The sequence below is a fragment of the Anabrus simplex genome, chromosome 1, assembly GCF_040414725.1.
Source record: "Anabrus simplex isolate iqAnaSimp1 chromosome 1, ASM4041472v1, whole genome shotgun sequence".
Taxonomy (NCBI): domain Eukaryota; kingdom Metazoa; phylum Arthropoda; class Insecta; order Orthoptera; family Tettigoniidae; genus Anabrus; species Anabrus simplex.
In genome coordinates, this window is record NC_090265.1 from 1,337,362,137 (window position 1) to 1,337,383,395 (window position 21,259).

Consider the following 21,259-nt stretch of genomic DNA (forward strand, 5'->3'; position numbering starts at 1 on the left):
CTGAATGAACTTAGCTAATTTGTATAGAGGACTGGGTCTGTAGTTTACTATGGGCCAAATGGGAACCCTGGCCTTGTGAATCTTGGGGAGTGTTCTCGCTGTTAGAAGGCCCGGGTTCATATTTACTAGTTTACAGGAGAAGCAAATACATAATGTCAAGGTTTCGTTTTGTACCGATAATATTAATACAGTTGTATTGCAAAATTCAGCCTCAGTTAATAGATCGAACCCATATACCAAATTGGGTGTGTATAGATTTAAATGTAACGACTGTGGGTGCACATATCTAGGTCAAACAGGATGAGGTTTTAAAATTAGATACACGGAACATACCAATGCAATAAAATATAACAGATTTTCCACGGTAGGCCAGCATGTACATGATCTAAAGCATAAATTCACATCTATAGAACAGGACATTGACATCTTGGAGAACTTAGGAAAAGGAAGTTTGTTGGATGTTACGGATGGTTGCTATATACACCTGGATAAGTATTTTAATCCAAACCTTAATTTAAATAAAATTTATGAAAAATCAAATATTCTTTTTGATTTCCTTATTGAGTTTTTTTTTTAAATGTACGTATCCCGGTCAATAGGACACTGTTTCATATTATGCATAATAGCTTTACTAGTTGCTTTCTACAACCACGCCCTCCGGAGCTCCAACAGGTTGCCGCTCCTCAGTTGCTCCTCCCGCTTTCCGCTATTTCCCCCCTTCGACCCAGACCAACCTTGGACACTTGATTACTAACACAACACTGCTCACTAGGCTTCATTGTGCTTCACATGGACAGCGATCTTTTGAGGCGAGTCACGTAAAAACGTTTACGTTATAAGACGTAATTTTATATTTTACCTCTTCAGTTAAGCGATAGTTTATTGGATTTCTATTATTTCAGGTCCGCATTGAACTAGGAACGTTGTACTTGTTAACATCTTAAAGGACCGGTAGCTCGTTTCCACCTCACTAGGATTGCTCCATTAAAGCGACTTTGAAGATTTTATTGAATTATTTTAATACGATTCTACATCACGTTTTAAAAAGTGTGTTAAATTAAGCTAATGTTTCTTCAAGACTATTTTATTTTTAAGTTGTTGTTCTTTTAAATCCACGTTAGTTTATTAGTGAGCAAACCGGTTTACATATGTTTTCATCAATTTAAGGTTTAAGACTCGCAAGTCTCGGACTTGTAGAAAATATGGACTGTAAAACAGCTTAATTGTAACACAGTTTTAGGTTGTTAATATGGTTTTAAATTGTGTTCAATTTGACGTAGATAAACTTACGTGATTGCCAATTTTTCCAAGAACCTATATCAGCTGATGATGATGCAAAAAGGACGTCGAATCTAGTTTTGATTGAAATATATGTTGTAATTTCATCTAAACAACAGTTTTTTGTATTGAATAAAGTGGATCCAAATTATAATAAAAGTTGGAACTATAAGAAGCCGCCCAGAAGCCGTACTTATTAAACCGATGAATGGCAAGACTTCGCAGATGTTGTGAAAGATATCCGCAGCAAGGTGAACCCGGAAGACAGTGGCGCTGGTATTAGATTGATCAGGAAAACTATATCTGGAGTGGTTCTTCTCGAATATAATAAGGCCACGGAAAAGGAGAATAGAGAAAACTTTAAGAAATCACTTAAAGGTGCTCTTCGACATGATGGCGAAGTAAAGGTTTTGATGCCTAGAACTACACCCCCCGATTAAGAATCTAACTGACGTTGTTTTCGAGGACAAAGAATTGCAGATTATCAACAAAGGACCCAAACATAATTGGTCTAATCCATACAACCAAAAGCAATACATAACAACCATTGCTGAAGTAGAACAGGTCATAGCTCAGCTTCCAGTAGATCAACAACTCGAAACTAAATTCGAAGTCAAAAAGAAACTTGTAGAATTATTTAAAGATCAGAAAGTTAACACACCCCATTTACCTTCTACAGATATAAAAGGCCTTAAACAAAAAATAAAAGATAATGACCTTATAATCACAAAGGCGGATAAAGGCAATGTGTCAGTTATTATGCATAAAAAAGAATATATAGAAAAAACCGAAGCATTTTTTTCAGATAACACTTTCACAAAAATTAAAAAAGATCCGACTAACTCTGTCCAAAGAAAACTAAAACAAATACTTAAAAACATTAATTTCATCCTTAATGAGAACGAAATATCAAACCTAATTAATATGAATCCAAGACTACCAACGGCAAGAGCTTTGCCTAAGATACATAAACCTGACACACCCATTAGACCAATTATTAACTTCAGAAATAGCCCCACCTACAAAACCTCTAAATTTATCAATAGCTTCCTAAAGAAGTACTATACTTTCCAAAGCAGAACCACAATCAATAACTCAATAGAATTTTGCAAAATTATCAAGAACACAAAATTAAAATCATCCTTCACCTTGAACTCTTTTGACGTCACTAATATGTATTCTACGATCCCCACGAAAGAAACTCTAAATATAATTAAGAACAACTTAAAGACACACAGAAAACTTAGTAACCATGAAATAGAAGAATTTATGTTACTCCTAGAATTCACACTTAACAATAATTATTTTTCCTTCAATAACACAGTATACCAACAAAGTGGTCTTCCTATGGGATCTCCAGCGTCAGGTATCCTTGCTGAAATATACATGGATCACTTAGAAAAACATAAAATTTTAAACGATGAAAAAGGCATCATTATCTGGCTAAGGTTTGTCGATGACATCTTCGCAATTATAGATGAACAAATCAATAGCAGCACTAATTTATTAGACCAAATCAACAGTTTAGACCCTTTCATAAAATTTACATTAGAAACCGAGAACAATAAAAAACTAAATTTCCTTGATTTAACAATCGAAAGGAAAGAAGAAAAGTTGGCCTTTACAATCTTTAGAAAACCGACTCAAACTATAAACACCATACGAAAAGATTCATACCATCCTGAGGCACATAAAAGGAGTTCCTTTTTAAGCATGTTAAACAGAGCCTTCAACATTCCCTTATCTAAAAACGACCTCCAAAAAGAAATTAATCTCATTTATAAAATAGCGATAAGCAACGGATACACAAAACACTACATAGATAGATTAGTGAATAAAATGAAGAATAAACCTCAAACGCAGCTAGTAAAAGAACATAAAAAGAAGAACTTCGCCACCTTTACTTATAATAACGGGAATATTTACCAGATTACTAACATTTTTAAGAAATTTAATTTCAATATTGCTTTCCGCACCAATAACAACAATCAACGGTTAATTTTCAATCACCAAAGCATTGCAAGCAATAACAAATATTTAAATTCCGGGATATATAGGCTTAAATGCTCAAATTGTGCCACTTCTTATATCGGACAAACAGGCCGTAATTTCTTAGTAAGATATCAAGAACATATTAATGCCGAAAAACACAGGAAGTACTCGGCCATGAGTCTTCACATGACCGAATATAAACACAATTTTACATCGATTGAAAGGGACTTAACCATCCTACGAACGCTAAACAAAGGTAAATTAATGAATATCCTTGAAAATATCTTTATTGAAATTGATCAGAAGCGAAATCCCAACCAGAATGTTAACGAAATTACGGAAAACATAAATATATTATTAGAAGAGGCTACCAATTTAGACTCATCCAGAAAAACCATCAAAAAGAATCCCAACAAACAACCAACACACCTCCTTCCGAACAGCTCCACCTTACATAATTGTCCCCCTACCTTTCCGTCCGTTTCCCCTAGCCTATCACAACACCACTCCTCAGTAAGCTCCACCCTACACAACACTTCACCCGCTCTCCTCACGTCACTTACCTCTCCCTCCAATACTCCCCGCCCACCGCAAGCACCTCACACACGTACACAGGACTCAGTCAGTTAACAACACGGCGTAAGGGAGGACGTTAAATACGACAAGATTGTCTTTAAGGTAATCAACTCTATTATCCTTCTTTCTCGCGAACATACATTTTTAACAAGGTTTTCTCCTCAATATTTTCTATTTCACTTCTCCTTTTCTCGTTTCAGACATATTTCAATAATTCTACTAAACTCAACTTCAACTACGGTTATTTTATCAAGATTCCCCCGATAAATTACATATAAGAAAATCCTGTATTCTTCAATTCATCTTCAAGATCGACAAAATGTACACGCCTCCAACATGAAGAACCTTATCGCCGTTTTTAATTCGCCATTTGGAAAACTGACTTGTATTTTTAACCAACATGAATGAACTTTATCTCATCATCATTATCATATGTTTTAATTTTCGAGCCATTTTATCATATCTTTTAGCTTATGTATCATCTTAACATCAATGTATTTTAATTGTCTTGCCATTTTACCAATTTTAGCTGAAGATGTTCCATAATCGGAACGAAACATGTACTAGAGGTTATATGGATTATATTATGTAATTAATAAGTCTATTATATAGAAATTGATAAGTATTGGAAGGTGGGAACTTACTCATAACTTAACCTTAGTAGAACTACATTGGAAATTCGGGATATGGACAGTGCTACCACTTTTTCCGACGTAGAGGAGGCTGTAAGACAAGAATTAGAAAATCTTAATCAAGAACTGAAGGCCTCAATCACAAATCCGAACAGCAGGGGACAAAAACTTGCCATTGTGAAGATAGAAGATAGCGAGGCACGAAAGCTGTTAGACATAGGCAAAATTAAAGTAGGCTGGCTGTACTGCAGAGTAAGACGGTGGGCCGTAGTTCCTTGGTGCTTTAGATGTCTGTTGTATGGGCATCAAGCACGAAACTGTAAAGGATTGGACAGAAGTAAACTCTGCTTTAAGTGTGGGGAAGCTGGTCACAAGGCAGTAGGATGCAAAACTAATCCACGATGCATAATTTGCACAGATATGGGCGTTGAAGAGTCAAAACGACATCATGCTCTTGGCTCAGGCAAGTGTATTGTGTTTCGTGAAGCACTAAAAAAGGCCAAAAAGCAGTGGTGAATGGTACAGATCCTTCAAGCCAATATACACAGGAGTCTAACTACCAATGATCTATTGACGCAGATGGCTTATGAGATAGGAGCAGACATCTTGATTCTTAGTGAACAATATCAAGACAGAGATCAACCAGGCTGGTTTTCAGACAATCCAAGGACAGCTGTGATATGGGTAGCAGACCTTGGGAAATATTCAGTTTTAAATCAAGGATGCGGAGATGGGTTTGTCTGGGTCCAAGTTGAGAAGGTAATTTTTGTCAGCTGTTATTTTACCCCGAATGAGGCTATTTCTGACTTTCAGACAAAACTAGATGGGCTTGAAGATATTCTGCAAGGGATGAACACTAACCTAGTTGTTGCTGGTGATTTTAATGCTCAAGCAGTTGAATGGAACATGCCTAAAACAGATTCTAGAGGGCGGCGTACAATGGAGATGGTCGCCAGATTGGGATTAATGGTTATCAACGTGGGTAATGTAACAACCTTTCGGCGACCAGGGTGTCAAACAACTATACCAGATGTAACCTTTGCTTCTGAAGACATTGCGTCTAGGATAACTGAATGGCGACTAATTGAAGAATATACTGGAAGCAATCATCAGTATATCACTTTTCGTGTACTTCAAGAGACTCTGCATCTAAGGATTATCACGCGCAAGCCAGAAAGATGGAACATAGCTACTACGGATAGAGAAAAATTTCATGAAGTAATACAGAATGGAATGGACTGTATGTGTCTAGGATAACTGAATGGCGAGTAATTGAAGAATATACTGGAAGCGATCATCAGTATATCACTTTTCGTATACTTCAAGAGACTCTGCATCTAAGGATTATCACGCACAAGCCAGACAGATAGAACATAGCCACTATGGATAGAGAAAAATTTCATGAAGTAATACAGAATGGAATGGACTGTATGACGGATACATGTCACGGAGGCAAAAGAAGCATAATTGCTAATAAATGCGTGGAACACACCATGAGGCTCCTTCAGCAAGCATGTGATGCATCAATGACCAGAATCAAACAATGGAGAGGCAAGCGTCCAGCATATTGGTGGAATGAAGAAATTGCTGAACTGAGGAAACAATGCCTGCGACTCAGACGAAGGACACAAAGAGCACGACATAACGATGAAGCTCTCTCAGTAGAGTATAAGACTATGAAGAAAAGACTGCGAAATACAATTAAAAAGAGTAAAGCCAACAAGTGGTGGGAAATGTCTAAGGAAGTGGATGAAAATCCATGGGGATTAGGGTATAAAATTGTTATGAAGAAATTCGGGATGCTACCAAGCCATATCATGGATTCACGCACCATGGAAGAAATAGTACACACGCTATTCCCTGATCATGCAGAGAGGATTGATGATGAGGCCGAGAAAGAACTAGATAATGTACCACCTTTTATAACTGAAGAATTGATAATAGCAATTAATTCCCTTAAAAATAAGAAAGCCCCTGGACCAGATGGTATTCCAGCAGAAGTACTGAAGGTGGCAGTCGAATTATGTCCTCAACTGCTGTTGAGAATGTATAATCATTGTTTGGAAGCGGGAATTTTAAGCTTTTGTTGGAAGATAGCTAGATTGGTTCTGATCAGTAAAGGGAAAACTGTGGGGTTACAGACCTTTATGTATGCTGGACACCGCCGGGAAAGGTTTAGAGAAGCTACTACAACCGAGAATACTAGCGGCAGTCCGATTAGCTGGGGACCTTTCTGACCAACAACATGGATTTCGCAGAAGTCACTCAATGTTAGATGCTGTGAAGGAAGTGGTGAAGACAGCAGAATGAGCTCAAATGGGTAATCATTACTCTAGAAAGCTGATGCTTCTTGTGACTCTAGATGTTAAAAATGCTTTCAACTCGGCAAGATGGAGTGATATTTTGGAAGCTCTACAAGAAACTTTCAAGCTACCAGAAAATCTCATGTAGCTTATATACTGCGAGACTATTTGAAAGACCGTACATTGTTATATGACACGGAAGATGGTCAGAGAAGAAAACGGCTCACAGCTGGTGCAGCGCAAGGCTCAATTCTTGGACCACACCTTTGGAATATCATGTATGATGGTTTGTTACGGCTGGAGATGCCAGAAGATGTAAAACTTGTGGGTTATGCTGATGATGTGGCTGCTGTGATAGTAACCGGTAACCTAGAGCTGGCTCAATTTAAATTGAATCAGGTGATGCGACGTGTCAAAGAATGGATGATAAATCACAAGTTAGAACTCGCAGATCATAAAACGGAAATTGTCCTCCTGACGAGGAAAAGGATTAATACTGTTGTTCCAATGCAGATCGGGCAGATAGCCATCGAAACAACTAGGAGCACAAAATATCTTCGTGTAACGCTTGATACTAAGCTTACATATTGGGACCACATCCAACGGGTAACAGATAAGGCAGCGAAAACCATGACTGCACTGAGTAGACTCATGGGAAATATCAAGGGGCCGAAATCTAGTAAAAGGCGGCTTCTCATGTCGACTGTTCAATCGATACTGCTATACGGTTCGGAAATTTGGGCTGAATCGTTAAAAATTGCGAAATATCGGACAAGAATTGCGGCTGTACAACGGAGAGCAGCTTTACGAATTGCTAGCGTATATCACACAGTATCAGAACCTGCGATTCTAGTAGTAGCAGCAGTAGCTCCTACTGACTTGTTGGCCTTCAAAAGACAAGAAATTTGGCTCACACAAGAAGAGCTAGGAAGGAAAAGGGCAAAGGCTTTGCCTCTTAGTCGCAGAATGCAATGATGGCAAACAAGATGGAAAGATGACTCTAGAGGGAAATGGACGAAAAGACTGATACCTTCCTGGGCATATGGGTTGGCCGAAATCATGGTGAAGTGAACTACTATCTCACACAGTTCTTGACAGGCCATGGATACTTCCAAAAATTTCTTCATAGGCTAGGGCTAGCAACTAGACCGGTGTGCATATACTGTGGTGATATCGATGACGTGTTACATACTTTCTTTGTGTGCGTTCATTGGCTGCCACAAAGAAGATGCTTAGAAGTTATGCAGGGAGATTTGACGCCAGAAGGTATCGTGTCAGTAAAGCTACGAAGTCAAGAATCTTGGTATCAGGTGGCAGTCTATGTAGAAAATATTCTGCGCCAGAAGAAGAAGGACCTGGACTATTACAACAGACAGTAAGGCAGAAGAAGGAAGATGAAGCACAAGATGCATTAAGCACGACATCCGTCCTGAAGTAATGCGAGAGCGGTTTCCGGGACGGAGATAAACGTCGTGGGAAAAGGGAGTGTGGTTTTTATTGGGTAAGAATTTCCACACACTTGTTGAGTGTGGACCCTCACAAGCGTCTTATGAAATATTTTCCACACTCCCTTGCAAAAAATTATTATTATTATTATTACGTGATGGAAATATGGGTGAATATCTGTGTTTTTTTTTTAATGATGAATTCATAAGTAATTAATGATATGCGTCACTAGAAGTTGAGCTAGAATATTCTTCTAGTACCTGTAGTATTGTTTTACAACTTCATCAAATCATTTCGTCAACTTGTAGACAAATTAATTGTAGATAAGTGTTTGATCATCCAGGATTATAGGTTATAAGTTGCTTTCAAAGAATATACATCAAAGACAGGATCCTTCACCGCCGCAACTCAGTCACGGCCAGTCAGATTCCTTTCTTGCATGATGACGGAGGCAGAAGTTCAGAGAGATTCGGTAGAGCTCTCTCTTTCATGTCAGAATAGGAGTGCAAACGTACTTGAATGTGACAGTTTTGGGACACAGGATATGACGCAAGTACCTAATGGGAGGAGTGAGGAAATAATAATGGACAAACAGCGTAAAGAGGAAGAACATCTTGAGATCGCTAGGGCATTGGTGAAAAGCATTCTAGCTATTCCGCTTAAGAACCTTAAGCTGGAAATCCAGAATGGCTTACGAAAATTGGAAGAAGCTCTTGATGCTGGAGCAGCATGCAGTACATCCTGGAAGAGAGCTAGGGAAAATCTAATACAGGAACAAACAACCGTAGAGATAAATGAATTGCCTACGACACTGTTAGTGACGAACGGGGAGGAGAAAAATAAGGAGAAATGGGTTGAGATTTCCTATAAGAAAAAAAGAAGCAAATGAAGGAGGATAACGATATCCAACCTTTAACAGATGAGGTAAATTCTGGCAGAATGGAGGTCATTGATGGTGGGGAAAAAGAAGAAAAACGGACCCATTTAAAATCAAGGGCTCGTTCCCAATTCTGTCCTTATCAAACCAACAAATGGCAAGACTTTTACAGATGTTTTGAAGGGTATTCAGGGTAAAATAAAACCGGAAGAGAGCGGTGTGAGTATTCGATCTATTCGTAAAACTCAGACTGGGGCGATTCTTCTCACTTTTAATAAAGACACACAAAACGAGAACAGGGACAATTTTAATAAATCTTTAAGAGATGTCCTTAGAACGGATGGTGATGTGAAGACTTTAACTCCCTGCACTACCTTGGAAATTTGGGACATGGACAGTATCACCAGTGCTTTAGATGTAGAGGAAGCTGTAAGACAGGATCTTCAGAATTTCGAAGAACTGAAAGTCTCAATTAATAATTCGAACAGCAGAGGGCAAAAACTTGCTATCATTGAGATAGAAGATAAGGAGGCCCAGAAACTTTTAGAAATGGGTAAAATTAAAATAGGATGGTTGGATTGTAGAATCCGAAAAAGGATCGTGCTATCTTGCTGCTTTCGATGCCTTTTGTATGGACACCATGCATGAAACTGCAAAGGTGCAGATAGAAGCAAAATTTGTTTTAAGTGCGGAGAAGCCGGGCATAGGGCAGCAGGTTGCAAAGCAAATCCAAGATGCATAATTTGCACAGACATTAACGTCGATGAAGCTAATCGAAGTCATGTACTTGGCTCAAGAGCCTGCACAGCATTTCGTGAAGCTCTCGAAAAGGCTAAAACTAGTAGTACATGATGAAGGTTATTCAGGCAAATATGCACAGGAGTAGAACTGCCAATGATCTTTTGACGCAGATGACCTTCGAGATAGGAGTAGATGTATTTCTTCTCAGTAAACCTTATCAAGACAGAGACCACCCAAGATGGTTCGTGGATAATTGTGGGACAGCTGCAATTTGGATACCAGATTTGGGTAGATCCCCAGTATCAAACCAAGGATGCGGAGACGGTTTTGTTTGGGTCCGCACTGGTAGATATACTTTAGTGAGCTGTTACTTTATGCCAAATGAGTCAGTATTTGAATTTCAGGCTAAGCTGGACGGCCTAGAGGACGTATTACAAGGTTTTGACAATGGTTTAATTGTGGTTGGTGATTTCAATGCCCAAGCACTAGAATGGGGTATGCCACAGTATGACTCTAGAGGGCGCCAAACTATGGAGATGGCCGCTAGGTTGGGTTTGATGGTCACTAATACTGGAAATGTGCCAACCTTTCGACAACCGGGCTGTAGAGGAACCATACTGGACATGACTTTGTATCTGAGGACATCATGTCAAATATCAATGACTGGCAGGTGATTGAAGTATACACAGGATGTGATCACCAGTACATTACTTTTCGTATTCTTCCTGAAACTTCAGAGATTAATATTACATCGTATAAACCAACACAGTGGAATATAGAAAATATGGACAGAGAAAAATTTCTTGCTATGAATGAAATGGATAGTATAACAGAACAAATATGTTGTCATAAACGGAAAGAAGCGGCTGAGAAATGTGTTGAGCTCACCATGCAGCTTATTTGGAGAGACTGTCATCTGTCCATGACTCGTAATACATTACGAAACAAGAAGCGTTCGGCGTACTGGTGGACCAAAGATATTGCTGACCAGAGAAGACGTTGTTTGCAACTTAGACGGAAGGCACAGAGAGCACGAGTCAGCCAAGAAGACACCTCACTCACAGCTGAGTATAAGTCGGCGAAGAAAGAATTGAGAAATGCTATCAAAAAGAGTAAAGTCGACAAATGGTAGAAAATGACTAAAGAAGTGGGTGACGATCCATGGGGTTTAGGATACAAGATCGTTATGAAGAAACTTGGAAGTTTCTCAAACCCGATCATGGACTCAAATGCAATGAAGGATATTGTAGATACATTATTCCCAGATCATCCTGAGAGGTCTGCTGCTGCTGCTGATGATGAATTCATAGATGATGTGCCACTTTTTATACGAGAAGAATTGACGAGAGCGATTAGGTCTCTTAGAAGTAAAAAGGCCCCAGGACCAGATAGTATTCCAGCAGAGATATTAAAGCTGATAGCAGATTTCTGTCCACAACTACTGCTGAAAATGTACAATAGCTGCCTGCTATAGAGGGTGTTTAGTGTCCGCTGGAAAACAGCTCGGCTAGTTTTAATAAGCAAAGGGAAATCTGGGGTCTATGGGCCTTTATGTATGCTGGTTACTGCTGGTAAAGGATTAGAGAAATTTTTGCAGCCAAGAATACTTTCAGCAGTTCAACTAGCTGGAGACCTCTCTGATCGTCAACATGGTTTTCGAGGAGGGCATTCGACAATCAATGCAGTATGGAAAGTGTTGAATACAGCTAAAAGGGAACAAATGGGTAATCATCCCTCTCGAAAAGTGACTCTGGATGTTAGAAACGCTTTCAACTCGATAAGTTGGAATGACATATTGGAAGCGCTTCAAAATACTTTCAAACTACCAGAGTATCTCATGCGCATAATGAGAAATTATTTGAAAGATCGTACTCTAGTATATCACACAGAAAATGGGCAGAGAGTGAAACGGCTCACAGCTGGTGCAGCACAAGGGTCCATCCTTGGCCCAAATCTGTGGAACATAGTGTGTGATGGATTGCTGAGGTTAGAGATGCCGGAAGGCACAATGCTCGTGGGCTATGCTGATGATATAGCTGTTTTGATAGTTGCTTGAAATTTGGAGTTGGCTCAGTTTAAGCTAAATCAAGTAATGCGACGGGTGAAAGATTGGATGGCGAATCACAGATTACAGCTGGCAGATCATAAAACAGAAATTGTTCCCTTGACAAGAAAAAGGATCACGACCGTCATTCCAATGTATATTGGACAAACAGAAATCGAAACATCTAGAATAAAGTACCTCGGAGTGACACTTGATACCAAACTTACTTTTTGGGAGCATATCAAACGGGTGACATATAAGGCGGTGAAAACAACGATTGCGCTGAGTAGATTAATGAGCAACGTTAAAGGTCTATATGGTGCCGAAGTCTGGGCTGAATCTCTGAAGTTTGAAAAATACTGGCGAAGGATAGCTGCGGCACAGCGGAGATCAGCTTTGCGTATTACAAGCGCATATCGCACAGTATTCGAACCTGCGATCCTTATGATAGCAGCGGTAGCACCGATTGATTTACTTGCCTTAGAGAGACAGGAAGTTTGGCGAACTCAAGGAGAGCTTGGAAAGAAGCGCGCTAAGGAGCTAGCTTATAGACAACGAATGGAGCGGTGGCAGCAAAGATGGGAGGAAGATCCTCGTGGAAAATGGATTAAGGGGCTGATACCAGGCCTAGCTGATTGGGTTGCCCAAGCTCATGGCGAGGTTAACTTTTATATTACGCAACTATTGACGGGTCACGGATACTTCCAGAAATTTCTACATAGAGTAGGTAGAGCAAGCAACTCAGCGTGTATTTATTGCAATGATGTAGACGATGTATTTCACACATTTTTTTGCAGGTGATGCTACGAAACCAAGAATCTTGGGATCAGATAGTAGTACATGTAGAAGGCATCCTGCGTCAGAAAAAGAGAGATATGAATGCTCATGAACGGCAGTAAGGAGAAATAAAGGAAGAAGAAACCTGAGAAATTAGCATGACACCGCCCTGAAGTAATGCGAGAGCGATTCTGGGGCGGAGATATATGTCGTGGGAAAAGGGTGTATGGGTTTTAGTGAGTAGGAATCTCACATGCTATATAATTATACATATTATATAATTAAATTATATTATATTATATTATTATTATTATTATTATTATTATTATACAGAACTCCCTTTCCATAAGACTGAGAAGTGTTCTAATTACACTATTAGCCCACCTGATAAATGGAACTCCTGCAGCAATATGATATTTTGACCCTGGGTCAAAATCATCGCATGTCCTACGTTCTGGTGGAGCCACGCCTTGGAATTTCTCTCTGAAAATAGACATGAAACAATAACATGCATAACTGACTTTTTCTAGTGAAAATCAAGTAACTTATTATAAGTCCAAAAATAGCCACCAGCAGATGAGAAAAATACTGAATATGGTTTTCCCACAGTCTGCTGAAAATCAGACAAAAATTTCAGAAGAACTCACTTGCAATGACGTTCGTAGCTTCAGAAATGTATTAGAAAATACCAGAATATTTAATTGAAAATTTGAACCCGAAGATACATTTTTATCTTATTTGAGAGGCCTTGACAGTAAAACAGTATGTAACTTTATTAATGTGGTTCATATCTGAGAACAGTTCTCTCAATTTTAATTACCTTTGTGATTGCTATTCATAGACCACTTATATTGGGTTGTATTGAAAGTTTTGTGTGTACTTGACAGGTATACATCATAGCATTTCCAATGCAATTATACAATTTGAAAACATGTGATGTTTTATAAGCTTTTGAAAAATAATGAATCCCTGGTGCACCGTTCTTCAGAAATCTTGTAGATACTCCTCTGATGAAGGTATGAAAGTAATGAACAAGAAATGGATCTAGAAGAACTAAGATTTATGACAATACGCTCCACATCTTTATACACTGCCATCTATGGTAGAAGAAATTTCTTAACTTCACCAGTTAATTCTCATATGTTTCCTAAATTGTCCTTTATTCCACTTTTTTGTTACTTAATGCTCTCAACATGTTAATATCTTTATCTCTAATTTCTATTTTTATTGTAAGCCCACCTGGTGGCCATGATCATTTGATGCCATGGTTAGCCGATTCAAATCCCATTAGTTGCAAAATTTTCACCATCAGAGCTGGTCGGGTAGAAGAGGTGATGGTATACGATTTCTAATCACTAGATGGCATAGCAAGAGCCAAGATTCAATTCTAAACCTCCCCGCAGTGTTCATATGGAGCGAGGGCATATGATGCTGTTGATGGTGATTCGTCCTTTGGATGGGGACATCAATAGAGCTCTGCATTTGGAGGAAAACAACCGCTCGAGCATTGCCCACTTCGTGCCGCTGCTCGACGGCTAGGAAAAGCCCATGCTGCGATAAGGCTGTGGCCGTCTACTACACCATGTGGCCAGTCGTCCTTCACCTCTCGGTGATCAGTGGAACGCTCGAGCACTGCCGGGCGCTCGAGCGTAATCATAATCCCGGTCGGTGACAGTAAAACCACCGCGCGCTCTACAGTGCGGAATGCATTAGACATCGTGTGTAAAACCAGTTGGTGACTGGGCTTTGAGCAGTGTAGACAGCGTTATGGATCAACCAAGTATAAGTCGTAAACGCTGCATTCAAGAAACGAAGATAAGTATTCTGGAGAGAATTAGGAGCGGCTCGTTAGTCCTGAAGAAGAAAGATATGTAGGAAAAGGTGGCGAAGAGTGAAGCTTGGAAATCGTTTGCACTTGTAGTGGATCCTGTCACGCAGGCTTCTTCTGGGTTCGTGCAGTGTGCCACATGTGATACTGTACTTTCTTACCAGCCAAGCAAAACAGGTATGATTTGGCGCTGAAAAAATAACTGAGGATCAGAATTCCACCGAACACGTGCAGTACCAAGCAGCATAAAGAAAGTTGGTGTTGATAAGTTGGTCGATATGAGTGGAATGGATTTGCTACCGTTAAATACTTGTAGTACGATTGGCTTCAAGAATTATTCGCAGGAGCTCATCAATGTTGGCGCCACTTATGGCAAAGTCAATAATAGAAGATGTTCTTACGCACCCTACCACTGTATCACGGCATATTAAAAAAAGGCCGAAAAAATACGGGCGACAATGGTGCCAAAGCTAATATGTGCCACAAAGAACAAAATGTGTGCTTTAGACGCTGATCTGTGGTCTGATAACTATAAGAAGAGAACTTTTTTGACTCTGACATCGCATTATGTTAACGATGAGTGGCAGCTAGAAACGCTTGTTTTGCTAACAACTGAGTTTCCAGACACACCTAACACAGGAGAGAACATTCGGCACGAAATCAAAGACCGGTTGCTTGAGTTAGCAATTAACAAGAATGATCTTACAAAATGTTACTTTGTCACCGACCAAGGAGCTAATATGAAGAAGACACTTGAATCTTACGACCGTTTGCCTTGTTTTGATCACTGCCTGATGACTGCGCTTCGTCACACATGTTAAGAGACGTTTTTAGAAGATGAAGCTCCTGAAATCCTGTTGTGTCTGCTATCAGCAAGAGCTATAGTAGGCTATTTGAAGAGATCGGGTCACTCTGGGCGTCTGCAGCACTCTATGAAGCAAGAAGCTGTAACGCGGTGGAACAGTATACTGTTAATGCTCAATTCCATCATAAGTTTAATTGACGATATTCGAGATCTATTAGAATCCCGTGGGCAATCAAAACTCTTAGAAACTTTCCATGAAGAGTGCATACTAGAAGTTATCGCTTTTCTAACCCCTTTTAAAGAAGCGAGTTTGGATTTGGAAAGTGTAACAAGGCTGGAACGTGTGCTGCCTTGGTACACGCGTCTGTTACATCATTGTGAACCAGAAGAGAGTGACAGCGAAGTAAGAAATATTTTTATAAGTTACGACCGTTTATAAACCTGCTGAATTATCATAATTTAATTATGTATATATTGTTTATCATTTTCAGTGCATGACGAAAATAAAAACGAGAGCAGCATATTTCAACAGAGGCTATCCCTTACAAAGCCATGGTTCTATGGCCATCACGACGTCATTTGAAGAAAGTCACAGCAGAAGAAAAGCACGTCGCGTATGCTGAAGTTCGACGATTGTGCTCGTAAATGTGCCTGTAAATGGTAAGGTCGAATCACTGAAAAAAGATAGTAAACGAATGTTTCTGTATAGGCTTTTGGGCTTATGCCGTGTCAAGAAAATAAGGCATAAGCCCAAAAGCCTGTACAGTATCATGTCTTTAAGTACGGCCCAGGAAATCATTAATGACAACAAAACGAATGTTTGTTTGTCTAATCTTCCAACTTTCGTTAGATCAGCAATTATGCCGTCTAAAATGTACAATATTTGGGAAGGGTTTCGCAACCTAAATATTCCACAATGCGTTTTGATGTAATTTTTGCGATATATAAAGGAATTCACTGGAAATATAGCTTTTAGTAACCAGTATCCTAACTTTTATACACATTTAAAGGTGACATGAATGCATTACGGATGTTTTGTTCATTTTTAGAGCCCATTCAAGCAAACAGTGACCAAGTTCTTCCCATGAAAAAGTCCAAGGTGGACTGGAGTTCGGATGAGGATGACGAAGATGGACACAAAAATACTACTAATGATCTCGACAGGTACCTTTCGCTCTCCAAATCCGACTGTAGCTGTGCCGAATGCCACATTTTGAAGTGGTGGAAAACGCATGCGGAGTTATTTCCAAGGCTGTCAGTAGTAGTCAGAAAAGTTCTCTGCACTCCTGCCACTAGTGCTCCCAGCGAGAGAAATTGTAGCCAGGCCGGTCACGTGCTGTCCAGCAAATGATCGTGCTTGGAATCAGACAAGGTAGATGATCTCTTATTGATCCATCACAATTTCGTAAGTATTCTGAACATACCACGTAATCACAAGAAAGAAAACATTCTTCAAACGCTATGAATGTATGATTCTACTTTCATTTACTTCACAGGAAGAAGTGCAAACCGCCAGCTGCAGTAGTAGCTCCAGGAACACAAATGAATCCTGTGCATCAGGCAGCACCAATGACGAAAAACGAATAGTATATTTATGATTCACATATAACTTTATTTACAGGTCATAATTTGTTTATAAATTAACGCTTGTAAAAAGAAAATTGATGAGTATTTGTTTAAAAACAATCCTGCATTTCTTCTTGATCCTGCATTTGATACTAGTACAGTGTATATGTGGCCGAGTCTGGAGATAGGCTACACATAGCCCACTATTACTGTGTCCCCGTTTATCTAGCAAACAGAATAAAATACTATATGAAGACATTACAGTTCATAACGTTACAATTATTAGATACATTATCACCTCAAAGACGAAAATCCAATAGTCTGCAACATATTAACACACTTCAAATGTAACATATACAATTTAGGTTATAGAACTGATAGTACGAAAGACATTTGTAAAATAAATAGGTGAGGATTAATATAAAGTAGTGGCCTATGATCTCAAGTCCGGCGAAGCAACCGACCGAGCGTTTGGCGCACTCGGCCAGTCGCTGATGATCGGTAGCCCGCAACCGGCTGCACAGGATGCTCGGCCGCATAATCCCGAGATTCAGAGAGGCGAGCAGTACTCGCCGGTAAAAATCAGAGATAATGCAGACCTCTAGACATCAAGCCTTAGTGCTATTCAACAGGAATAAGCTATGTGCTGGCATCAGGTTTCACCTACTCCCTTCCTGCTATGGTATATCACACCATTCATTTCATATTAACCCACGAGTGGACGCTATATGAGATTTTCTCTCACATTAATTTTTATTGTGATATTACTTCACAGTGATGAAAGGGAGGTGATTGTTTCCTCTTCTAGATGAGTTTATAACTGTCGTGAGTAGAGCGATTCACATTTGAAGGGTAAGCACCCCCTCCCCTAGTCAGAACAAAGGTTCCTATGTGTACATGTGCCTTGCGTGAGAGTTTCTCTCATCGCGTGACTAATGACGTTGGTATTATTTTGAAGTGGAGCGGGGAACTTACTCCTGTTGTACGCATTAGTATTTGTATTAAGAGCACTTCTTGTTTTTGAAAATGTTATTGTGTTCAGAAACCTTGCTCTGTACGCAAATATTACTAGATATAATGAATGTGTGAGTTTTTACTTTTTACAACTTCAGGATGGAAGTTATTTTTATGTACACTGCATATGTTATTTAAATAGTAATTTGTGTCTTTAATAAACAGGTAATCATGTCTGGATCTATGGCTAAATGGTTAGCATGCTGGCCTTTGGTCACAGAAGTCCCGGGTTCGATTCCCGGCGGGGACGGGAATTTTAACCTTAATTGGTTAATTTCACTGACACGGGGGCTGGGTGTATATGTCGTCTTCATCATTTCATCCTCATCATGATGTGAAGGTCGTCTATGGGCATCAAATCAAAAGACCTGCATCTGGCGAGCCAAACTTATCCTCGAACACTCCCAGCGCTAAAAGCCATACGCCATCTCTCTCTCTCTCACACAGCTAATCATTTAATTGTTATCTAAAGTATATAAGGTAGAATTTGCGTTTCATTTCAGTAGTAAATTTCAGCCTTACACCCCACAAAACTGTGAAAAATGTCATATTTATTTTAATGTGAGAGGAAGTCTCACGCGCGACCACTCACGTTACATTTCGACTAGCGACCACTCGCGGGTTAACTCCTCTGATGAGGTTGATGTCAGGAAAGGCATCCAGTTGTAAAAATTTACTATATAGATTCATCTCACTTCATACCTGACCCCGTAGAAAAACATGACACAGTCGCTTAAATGCAGCCAGTATCCAATATTCGGGAGATAGTGGGTTCGAGCCCCACCGTCGGCAGTCCTGAAGATGGTTTTCCGTGATTTGCCATTTTATCACCAACCAAATGCTGGGGCTGTACCTTAATTAAGGCCATGGCCGCTTCCTTCCCACTCCTAGACCTTTCCTGTCCCATTGTCACCATAAGACCTATCTGTGTGGGTGCAATGTAAAGAAAGTTGTAAAAAATATATATATATATATCTGTCTCTTTCTCTAAAAAACAAATCTCTCTCTCTCTCTCTCTCTCTCTCTCTGTCTCTCTCCTGCCTGTTGCCATCACATTTGTCTTGCTTTTCTCCACACTATTTCTAATGCTCCAATCTTCCAACTTCTCATATACTGGATCAAGCTGTTCTTGATTTCCTCTCAGCCAAACTAACTTTCGAGCTTGGCTGTGTGCATAGTGTTTTGATTGAATTATCAGTCTATTGTGAATACTTGTTCTTCTTTGTGTCGAGACATAAAGACTGGTGATTGTAGAAAGCCTGACCTTACTAGTATTTCTACTTTCAGTCGACAGGTCTCAGCAGATGTTAATTTACTTTTCCGTAATTTAAATATATTACTTCTGATACTGCCTGTCTCTTCTCTTTGTCTTGTCATGTGATCAGGGAGGTAGAAAGATGGATCAAGCACTCAAGATGACATTCTTGTGCTATCAGAAGATTTTCTCCCAATTTAAATGGTCTGTATAGGTTGTTACTCGTGCCAGACACGAGAATATTTTTTTTATTTGAGATGACTGTTCAGTTAAATTAATAAATTTCATTGTTTGTCTGTATTGAACCAAGATTACAACTTTTATTACAATTTGGATCCACCTTATTCAATACATAAAAACTGTTGTTTAGATGAAATTACAACATATATTTCAATCAGAACTAGTTTCGACGGCCGTCTGCATCATCATCAGCTGATATAGGTTTTTGGAAAAATTGGCAATCACATAAGTTTATCTACGTCAAATTGAACACAATTTAAAACCATATTAACAACTTAAAACTGTGTTACGATTATACTGTATGGTTTTAAATCATAACACAGTTTTAAGTTGTTAATATGGTTTTAAATTGTGTTCAATTTGACGTAGATAAATTATGTGATTGCCAATTTTTCCAAGAACCTATATCAGCTGATGATGACACTGACGGCCATCGAAACTAGTTCTGATTGAAATATATGTTGTAATTTCATCTAAACAACAGTTTTTATGTATTGAATAGGGTGGATCCAAATTATAATGACTGTTGTAATGACTGTTCATGCAAGTACTGACATACTTACAATTTCTTGTTGTTCCTTCTATGTTCGTAATGACCTCCCCCATGTCAACTGATTTTGCTCTTTACATTTTGTGCTTTCATTTTCCTCGGAGCTATTCGTTTTAAATACATACCTCGTGAGCCCACAATAAGGAGTTTTGTTCTGACATGTTTATCACAGTCCCCTTTTAATTATATCTGTTTCCTTTTATTTTCATGCATTATTCGAGTGATCATCTTGCTATTCCTTGGCAAATGCTACGGCATGTGCTTCTATTCTTGTTTTGAATGACTGTGTTAGTATAAATGGAATCTGCAGTCTGACTGATAGATGGTTGCTATGTGTTGGTGTCTCATGATCGATGAAATGAGATTTGATCATTATGATAGTGTCTGAGGGAAGCAGTTTTGAAATGTGTTGTCTGTGCACTGTGGCATGAGAGAAGTGTATGTCATGGTTCTCTGCCAAGTTTTATTTTCCTCAATAATTTTGTTTTTATGTAACTAATTATTTTTGCTTTGTTTTTCCTGGGTCCACATATTTCTATCATCTAGCTGTTAGACATTATAGTGGACACCTGGAATCAGTCTCTATTGACATTTTATTTTTCCTTGCGTATTTGCATGGTCCACGGACCAGCATTCCTTTCTTCTTTCATTGTTGCGTCACCTTCTCTCAGTGACCTTTTCATATTATGCTTCTCTCCGAGATTGTATTGTTATGTGGGTAGTTAGGATATCATGTCAGCTCCTCCGGACTGATGGTTACACTTTACTATGAATGTAAGAATCGTGCATCATGATTGGTTAATGTTGTTATGCTGAACAGTTATTTGGATCTGCTGCTATCTCTAACAAAAGGTTTTTATGGTATAGCACTACATGTTTATTGCAAGAAAGTATTTATTGGTGGGCACTGGTCAAATTGTCCCTTGATGTCATAACTACCCACAGAATTTTCATTGTAAGAAATTGTAAGCAATCTCCCTTTCTGTCTTTCCTTCTTCATTTTATTGTATTTTGTTTGCCTCCTCCTGGTTAATTTACAGCTTTGTTTTGGTATTCGATTTTTAATACTTAAATCTTATTTTCCTCTTTCATTTGGTAGATTGGGCTCTTTTTATAGTTAGAATCTCCATTTATTGTAGTAAGGATTGCCGGATTCAAAGTCATGCAGTTTATTAGCATGCCCTTGTTGAACGGTTATGGCCTACAAGCTGTATACCGAGCAACTGGCCTCGCGGCTTGGGTCACGTATCTATCAGCTTGCATTTGGAAGATAGTGAGTTCGAACCCCACTGTCGTCAGCCCTGAAGATGCTTTTTGGTGCTTGCCCATTTTCAC

The 21,259-nt window shown here is 39.1% G+C and overlaps 1 protein-coding gene across 1 annotated transcript in view; it reads right to left on the minus strand.

Annotated features, from left to right (window-relative positions):
• LOC136858968 (angiotensin-converting enzyme) overlaps nucleotides 1-21,259 on the minus strand; it is a 248,026-nt gene that overhangs the window by 45,266 nt on the left and 181,501 nt on the right. The window contains exon 7 of the mRNA XM_067138664.2: nucleotides 13,051-13,149. Within this exon, the coding sequence (XP_066994765.2) occupies nucleotides 13,051-13,149 (99 nt within the window). The remainder of the gene's footprint in view (nucleotides 1-13,050; nucleotides 13,150-21,259) is intronic.